Source organism: Platichthys flesus, chromosome 14 (genome assembly GCF_949316205.1).
Source record: "Platichthys flesus chromosome 14, fPlaFle2.1, whole genome shotgun sequence".
Taxonomy (NCBI): Eukaryota; Metazoa; Chordata; class Actinopteri; order Pleuronectiformes; family Pleuronectidae; genus Platichthys; species Platichthys flesus.
This window is the reverse complement of record NC_084958.1, coordinates 18,879,757-18,888,958: the sequence shown is the minus strand read 5'-3', so window position 1 is coordinate 18,888,958 and position 9,202 is coordinate 18,879,757. Positions and strand designations below refer to the sequence as shown.

Below are 9,202 nucleotides of genomic sequence, written 5' to 3'. Positions count from 1 at the left end.
TGCTCATGTTCATAGGAATGGCGGGTATGTCTGAGATGCTCTCTAAGGGACTCCATAGGGGGGGTTGGGGGGGTGTATGGTCCATAAGCCCAGGAAAACGATGCTGTGTCGCAGGCATCACATTCCTAGAGAGGCATATTCCCCTGTAGTCAATATCCTGAAGCCTCTCTTCAAATGACGTGAAGTTCTGCAGCGTGCCAGATAACTTGTGTTGAATCTGACCCTGGATCTCTTGATTTTTCTGTATCTGAAACTCTAGTGCATTACTGTGACTTTTTAACAGAATCATTTTTGTGATAGTTTTCAGATCAACTGGGAGATGAGATGATGGCGTGTTACAGTGTTTTCTGCAGCCACCAAAAAGAAGGCATCAGCTATTTCAAAGAGCAGCTGCAAAACAACAAGAAGCTGCAGGTTCTTATCAGGGTAAGAATCTGGTTTCTTTGCATGGACCTGTTACCCTTCAAGACACAGTGAGGCAAAATCTGCATGTGTTGAGCATCAGTGTAATATTTACGAGGTGCGACAAACAACTGTGATAATATCCACCGACAAAACTAGTTTGTGATGCTTACAGCAAATAAAGAGGAGAGCAGAATAGTCCTAAGTGCTACGTCAATACTTTTCTTTTTTCTTTCTTACAGAAATTAGGTCAACTTCCTCTCGTGCGAAGGTTGGGGATCCCTGAATGTTTTCTATTGGTGACTCAACGCATCACAAAGTATCCCGTCCTGGTGGAGAGGATCATACAGAACAGTGAAGGTAAAATCTCCCCACTCATCCACATTCTTTGTCGTTATTCAGACTGTTACAAATTGAAAATTACTGCGAACCAATTGGCCTCCTTCTTCTGCAACTCAAATTCTGGTTGAATCGGTCCCTAACATGATAAAATATATATTTCCTTCTCCTTGTAGCTGACACAGAAGAGTACACGTCTCTGGTTCAAGGTTTAGCGCGAATCAAAGAAACCATCTTCCAGGTGGACGCTCAGGTGAGTGAATACGAGAAAGCTGCTCGTCTGAGGGACATCATCCATCATCTGGAGGCAAAGTCTCAGGGTCGACAGAAGGACGGGAAGCTGCTCCGCAGAGAGGATCTGATCCAGGGAGGCCGGACGCTGCTGCACGAAGGCACCATCACCTGGAAGATCTCCGGGAGACAGAAAGGTCCGTGGAGAGATTCTTGACTTTGTGTTTCAATCGATGACCATTTCTTTGTCAAGGGTTTTGTTACCTTTGTCTGGACTGCAAGGAAAACATAAAGTTTATTTAAAGTTGGAGAAATTATGATTAGTAAATTGGATTATTGCCAAATCACAAATTATATATTTAAGCTTTAACTTTTTGAAATAACATAATTATGAAATCTCTCCTGTAGACTTTAGTGTGTGGAAAATTGCTTTTATTTCCTTTCTCATGAAGATTTATTTAATAAATCATCACATGTTTCTTCTTCAGTCAGAACTTCTTTAACTTGTCATCTTAAATTGCACTGATGAGTTAGTGCTGTGATGAAACTTTGAGGAAGCATCTAGTGGTTGACTGCTCAGTGGATTTACTGCAGTGTTACTGGCTTGACAGGTGTCCTTTTGTTGTCAAGTAGAATGTTCAAGGAGCCAAATTGCCTTTTGTGAAGCAGAAGGGTTGACAGAACCAGTTGTGTAGCTGCATATTTTTATATAATTGCTAAAGATGAACAATCGCACAAAATATTAAACATCAGACGTGTCTCTGTTTCATCCTGCTCTGCAGCTTGAGTCAGAACATCAAGCAGTTGTGTTGTTTGGATAATAAGAGTCTCTAATCGTCCCCTGCAGAGATCCATGCTGTGCTGCTGTCAGACGTGCTCCTCCTCTTACAAGAGAAAGATCAGAAGCTTCTGTTTGCTGCTGTGGTGAGCTCCGTCAGCAAACAGAAATTTAAATATCTATATCAAACATTTATACACATGTTTATTTGTTTTATAGTCCCCTACCCTCTTGTACAGTTTTTAGAGGGGTTCTGGATTCAGGTTGTTCAAACGTACCATTCTTGTAAACACAATATCTCAGTAATGTCACGAGGGAATTTCTGCACAGTTTTGCTCAAACATTCACTTGGACTCAGAGATAAGCTGATTTAGATTTTGGGGGTCAAAGATCACAGTCACACTGGCTTCACAAAACATGGTTTGGACCATAATTTGAAGAATGAATTACATTTAAAGGCAAATGTGAAATGTGTTCATTATTTACAACCATAACTGAGGAGCACAAGGGGACAGTGTGTGACCATATTTCCTGTAACTTGTCCGGTTGGTGGATGCGAACAGTCGTGAGGGGGTAATTCTTGTTAATTATGTGTCTGAGCTCCCGGACATACCACGATGCTCTATAAATAACTACTTATTTTTCAAAGTTGATAATCTTTTAATCACGAATGACGATGATTGTTTTGAATATTAACCTCTTCTCGGTCGTTGTGACTCATGCAGGACAACAAACCATCGGTGATCTCCCTTCAGGGGCTGATCATCAGGGAAGTGGCCCAGGACGACAAAGCCATGTTCCTGATCTGTGCCTGCACCTCCAGCCTGCCAGAGATGTACGAGATCCACACGCGCTCCATAGAGGAACGCATCGCCTGGATGTCGCTCATACGTGAAGCTGTGGAACAGTAAGCTGAGAGGTTCTGGGCAGAGGAGAGCAGCCTGAGATTTATTGGGGAAACAGAACTCTTTCTTGTAAATGATTGCTGGAACAGTTGCAGTACAGCTAACAATAGAAGAATAAAATAACTGCATCACACCCTGTTCAAAAAGTAAGTCGCTATGATTCCTCTGACCTCATAACTAAGGCTCTTGCAGTCATTCGAAGCAGAAGCTTTATCCCCCCTGGGTTCACAACTGTTATGAGATTTATTTTTTTTGACAACGAAATGTGGTTTTGATTTGTACTCATTTCAAGCCAAAATGTCAGATTTATCAAATTTTCTTCTTCAAATTGGTCACTGAAAAGGTTTTACACAAACCAAGTGTGTATGAGATAAATTTTGGCCAACATGAAAAGTCAGGGTCTTTATTATAAGTATATTTTAAAGATATATATATATATATTCATGTATTCATAGAAGACAATACTGAGTCAAATGTCTGTGTTGTCCAGGTATCCACAAGAGGAGCAGCATCGGGAACTGATCGCTAAACTGCAGCATTGTCAAGGTAAGACGAGAGATTATTGAACCCTTAATAAATCACACATGAAAATCTGTCACCATCTTATTTTTCAAATGATGCTTTGTGGTAGTAGTTTATTCTCTTGGGAGAAGTTTAGGAAAAAGTGAAGTCAAAATAACAAATTACTTTTTTCAATTAATTATTATCATGAAGTTATTCCGAATGGTTCTGTGTTTTCATGTGAGTGAAAGTTTTTGAAGATTTTAAAGTTTGATCGAAGAAGTTAGATTGGGTCAGTGTCTCAAACCTGATCATATCTATTTGTTGACTCATGAAGGAAAAGAAACTTACAATGCACTCATAACTTTTGTGTTTTATAATACTTCATATGTTGTTTTTTGTACCAGCGGCTGCTTTTATTTCTGTATTTCCATTCCATTTATTTAATCAATGTTTATTTGACCCTGTCGCTGTGTAGATGCTCTGAAGGAGTGGGATGATCAGATAATACAGAGTCTGACAGGGAAGCAGCAGATCTTTGCTGCTCTCTATGAGAGTGTGATGGAGCAGGAAACACCACACAAAGGCCTGCTGCTCCGAGGAGATGCTACTGACCTGCAGCAGGGGGAGATCCTCCTCAAAGGAGCCATTGATGCGGGTAAGGTAGAGACATTAGCTTCTACTCAAGTAGGTTTTGTTCGTTATGGCTGTAACAATGAGTCAGTTTTCAGTATCCGGTGTTTTTGCATTGATACGCTGTGAAAGCCTGACTTAGAGTGAAATGTTCTCACGTCTGTTGTTCCTCCTCCGTCCAGTCGTGACTCAGAGCCCTGACGACATCTTTAGAAGAAAAGATTAAGGAGCTTTTTCTTTTGTCTTGCAGTGGAAAACCTGCAGATCCTGCTCTGCTCAGGAATAAAGGACGCAAACCGTCCAGTGGACGAGAGTGAGATGCAGGGAGGGAGGCTGAGGCGGGCCGAGACCTTTGCAGCCGGCGAAGGCGACTCCTATGCAAACACCATGAACAGTGCGTTGTGTTATGTTCTAATATTAGTATTAATGAACAGACATCAAAGCTAAACTTACAAACGTTTGCTTTTCCACACTCTAATATCCTGCTGAGTTATTTGCATGAACTGTGAAGAAATCAGGTCTTAGTTATACACGATTACTATTTGATAGACTAATAAAACATGATTTACAAAACTTTAGGATCCCCGCTGTTTTTTAAAACTGTCTTGAATATCATAGTATTTCTTACAATGTACGTTTGGTCCATATACATTTTAAAATTGTGATTTCAAGAAAAAAGTCTTAATATTACAAGAACAAAAGCATGATTCAATGAAATAAGAATTTGAATATTTCAAGGTTAACTAAATTTGTTCCATATAAGAGAGCTGTTATTTATAAAGTATTTTATTAACAATCATCGAACAAATTTGAGGAACGTTAACAGATGTTGTGATTGAGTTGTTGTGACTCTCGATGTGTGTGCCTCCCTGTCCTCAGGCGGGGATGAGGCTGAGAGGCCGGGCAGCAGCGAGGGCAGTGTCCCGTACATCAGTCGCAGCAGCAGCAGTCCTCAGCTCCAGGGAACGTTCTGCTCTGAAGGTGTGGAACAATCTGTGAGTGAGACAAGAGTGAGCCATCTCAACCAGGCCTCCATCGGGTGATTTAAAAAATAAAGGAAGTATTTATGTTTCCTGTTTTAATTTCCTTCAAGGCTGATGATGACATACTCCCTGAGCCAGACCTGAATCCAGCCTCCAGTCACTTCCCTCAGGCAGAGGTGACTCTTCTAGTACTTTAATTATATACTTATTTTCCGTCTGTACTCATACTGATGTGTGTCACTTGCTTTCCTCTGTAGGTGTGTGACAGGGTCATAATGCTTGCACAGATGCTCCACAGCCTACAGGTAACGCTCTGCTAAGACAGCAGCTGTGTCTTGATTGTTTTGCTCTTGGCTTTATGAAGTTTGCATTAATGAAAAGAACATCCCAAGTTTCTTATGCTTTGATTTTATTCAATCATCAGGCAATCGTAGCCCAGCAGACCAGCCAGCTCGAGCTGCAGCGCGCTTTCCTGTCCAACAGCCAGCAGCCCACTCGCCATTACAGCAACGTGCTGCTGGAGCGGGAGAAGCAGCGCAACATGGAGAAGCAGAGGGAGGAGCTCGCCAACCTGCACAAGCTGCAGGCGCAGCACCGGGAGGAGCAGCAGCGCTGGGAGAAGGAGAAGGAGCGGCAGAGGATTCAGGTGGAGGCCCTGGAGGCTCAGCTCCAGCAGAGGGAGGAGGAGTGCAGCAAGCGGGAGGAGAAGCTGAGAGGGGAGAAGGACGAGCTGGAGAGGCAGTGGGAGAACTACCAGCAGGACCTGGAGAGGCTGAGGGAGTCGACGCAATCGGTGGAGAAGGAGCGCGAGCGGCTGACGCAGGAGAGAGAGCGTTTGGAGCATCTCCAGGAGAAGTTCAAGTCCAAATTAATGCAGCTTCCAAACTCAGGACACTATGAGGATCCGGCACAAGTAAGGGATCAGATTCTCTGAATATTTATCTATATTATTGTGTTATTGAACACAATAAAATGCGAGATTAGTTCACTTATTAATTTCCTCTTTCTCTCAAACACCAGAGTCTCTACAGTTTGCCATCATTCAGGAGCATCGTGAACGGAGGTGGGCGTGTGAACCTGACTCAAAAGCCCAGCATCTTGCTCATCTCCAATCCCATGGACATTCCTCCAAAGGTTCCACCCCGCAGAGAGAGCATCCACCACCAGGCGGCAAAATCCGAGCTGCCCCTCCACCTGATCAGCACCACCAACCAGGTGCTCAAACCCCCGGCCATGCAGCAGCAGATCCCCACCAAGCTGGCCGCTCAGTCCAAGGGGAAGGACAAGGGCTCCAAGAGCAAAGGGTCTCACCAAAGAACAAACAGTGCAGGTCAACGTTATGTCTTTGTTTTTCAGTTCAAGCATCTTGACACTTCTGCATTGTTTTCATATTTCTAATGTTCTTCACAAAAATTTGGTCTTTACCATTTATCCATTTAACTTGTTGTGATAAGGCAAACTAGAGAAAAGACTTCACGTCTCAGCTATCCTTTATCAGCAGTGGAGTAGTGGCCCGGTTGTTAACTCAGATTTTGGTTGTTCTTTCAGTAACATAAAGTAAAAACAAAGTATCCTGAATAAAACAGGAAATGAATCCAACTTGTCTTTCTCCATCTCCAGCCTCTATAGATGTGAGCCAGCTGCTGCCCATCCGAGTGACGGGGAAAGAAGGAGGCAGCATGAGAGCCCAGAGGAACGCCAGCCCTCAGAGAATCTACCAATCGGGTACAGACCGTTAAGAGAGACGGACACTCACCCAAGATTTTATTATCTCTTTTGTGTTTTTGACTTCCACAAACAAACAAACAAACAAACACACACAATACACTTCATGCAGGTGGCTCACAAATTACAACTGCAGCCGCTTTTACTTTCCCTGCCTCTAGATGGCAGCATCCATACGTCCACATGTGCAGGTTGTTAGTTTCCTCTTGTACGTGGTTCGATGTGTTCAGTAAATGACTGAACAGCTCCACCTTGTGGGGGATCTGATTAGTACTTGCCAAACAAAAAGCAGGGGTCATCTTGCATTATGATTCTTTTTTTCAAGACAGGTCATCATGTTACACTCGTCTTAACTCAAGCTGCTTCACAATGTAATTATCACAGAGGCTTTTTTCTCATGAATCTCATGTTTCATTATTTTCTTTTGAAAGCAGAGATGCTGGTGTTTCCTGTGATAATGTCCTTGCTGATTTAAATATAACACGTTGCCTCTCAGGCGTCTACCGCAGCTCTTCTCATTAACTGTGTTCCTTGTTCCATCAGACATCTTCAAACCTCCGGGATCTGCCCACAGTGTGAAAATGTCTCCGTCGTTAAGCACACACAAGAAGAGCAGCAGCGACGGTCCTCCACCAGCACCACCTCCTTTCCCCAAAGAGGTTCTTGACGCAGGCAAAGAGAAGGTGATCTTCCTTTAAACACAAACCACAGACTGGGGGGAAAAAGATCATGGAAAGAGTGATGTGAGCTGTGAAAAGAGACTTTGTGTGACTTCAGGATCCCACATGTGACCAGTATGAAGAGGCCAGTCACTGGTACTTCATCACTGGAAACCAGAGGAATCAGCTGAACATTGAAAAAAGAAACATGATGGGCATGGTTTATCAAGGAAAAAAAAAACAGAGGCCCATTTGTACATTCAGGAACAAGATTATTTTATGATTTTTATTTTTTTTTATGATGTTGCTGAAACCTTCCTGAGTATCTTTTTTTATTTTAAATGAAAGTAGGTTGGCTGTAACCTTTTAGCACTCGTGTCTTAACTTATACGCTTTTATTTTTAATTTAATGAATGATGAATATGTTGTGAAGAAGCTTTAGACTCAATAAGTTTACATCTGTTTAGATCTGAAGTGCCAAGCACAACATTTTGTATCAGAAAGAATCAAATCCCAGTGAAGTGAGTTGGTAAAGTAACAGGGTTTGTGTAAGAAGCTGGAGTCTGGTTGTAAAGTTACACTTTGTATAAATGATGAGAAGCGAAGGAGGAGAAGTTGTCATTTTTTCCGTGGAGGCTGTTTGTGTGTTTGTCTCCCTATTGGAAACTTTCAGGTTCACAACCAGACGACTGTCAAAAGTTCAGTGTGTAAGATTTAGATGAAAGAGATCTATGGCAGAAATTCAATATCTATTTGTAATCTAAATTATACAAACTGTTGTTTTCTTCACCCTAGAATGGATCCTTTATATTTTAATACTTTATATCTACATCAGGAGCAGGTCCTCTCTACGTAGGCCTCCATGTTTTGTTTTTCACATTAGCACAAGCTGGACAAACTAGCACCTTTTGGGGTTTTTATGACAACTGAAGGCTTCCACAGGTTCTCTCGGTTTGGAAGGGGAGGGTGAGGTGAGGGGTATTCAGCTGCAACATTCAACTTCACCACTAGATGTCACTAAGTCCTACACACTGAACCTTTAAACAATGTCCCGAAATCATTTAACATGAACTTTGTTGATTCTTTTCTGTGGTCGATGCACTGACCACTTTCTCCTCATCGTGTTAAACATCTCCCTAATCCCAACCAACAGAATAAAACGATGAGGACTTTACAACCTCGAGTGTTGTTGTGGATTTACTTTGTGTTGCTGAAGAAAACCTGACGTTTGTTAATTTATTTACAAACCAGTATGCATTAAAACAGGTTTCCAGCCATGAACTTCATACTGTGAAAAAAATCTTCCAAAATGAGGCTGTGACAAAAAATGTTTTGCTGCATATTTTATTTAAAAAAGAAGCATAACCACATTATTCGACTGAAGTTTCTCTGTGGAGTTGTTGACCTCTAGTTGCATTGTGCATGTTGAAAGTCTTATTACCCATAGTGCACCATTATCCCGCCTATCAATAGGTTTTGGGAAGACACCAAGTTTAGCTGCAAAGGCCTTTACTTCTAATTCTCTTTTATAATTTGTATAATTGGCCATATTTTACTGTGCATTTGAGAGAGTAGGTGTGATTCATACCAGGTGTTTAACACGCACCTTAAACATTGAGACATTTAGTAAAACTCCCATCAAACACTGCTGGTGCTCAAAGACAGGTTATCGCCCCCGGGCCTCCCTATCTGCCTAATGACTCTATTTCTGCTGACAGAAAACTTCAACCTCAAAATCCCTTTACTTTAACTCTGGTGTTTAAGCATCAGTGGACTTCAGGACAGGAAATCCGAGCAGCACAAAGGTACAAAAATGGCTCCAGGCGGTTTGATGGTAAGCAGAGTCTGAGAGCCGAGCAGATCCAGAGTGAGTGGAACCCCACAGTCCCTCACGTTGACTGGGCCCAGGTAACTGAGAGGCTCTTTGTCAGACGGCTGTTCCTCTCGACCAGACACACGATGAAAAGACACATTCAGACTCGGAGGCATCGACGTCTTGAGTCGAGGCGCAGACAGCATCCTGAGTGAAACTGGGAGGGACCAATC

General features: G+C 42.3%; 1 protein-coding gene across 1 annotated transcript in view; it reads left to right on the top strand.

Annotated features, from left to right (window-relative positions):
• Nucleotides 1-8,333, top strand: part of arhgef18a (rho/rac guanine nucleotide exchange factor (GEF) 18a) — a gene marked incomplete in the record, with an annotated part of 15,608 nt that extends 7,275 nt beyond the window's left edge. The window contains 15 exon segments of the mRNA XM_062403896.1: nucleotides 301-426; nucleotides 645-762; nucleotides 918-1,169; nucleotides 1,820-1,896; nucleotides 2,476-2,657; nucleotides 3,146-3,201; nucleotides 3,635-3,814; nucleotides 4,040-4,183; nucleotides 4,669-4,784; nucleotides 4,883-4,948; nucleotides 5,030-5,077; nucleotides 5,197-5,685; nucleotides 5,793-6,102; nucleotides 6,393-6,497; nucleotides 7,041-8,333. Coding sequence (XP_062259880.1) covers nucleotides 301-426; nucleotides 645-762; nucleotides 918-1,169; nucleotides 1,820-1,896; nucleotides 2,476-2,657; nucleotides 3,146-3,201; nucleotides 3,635-3,814; nucleotides 4,040-4,183; nucleotides 4,669-4,784; nucleotides 4,883-4,948; nucleotides 5,030-5,077; nucleotides 5,197-5,685; nucleotides 5,793-6,102; nucleotides 6,393-6,497; nucleotides 7,041-7,195 — 2,424 coding nt within the window.
• Nucleotides 8,334-9,202: the final 869 nt, after the last annotated feature.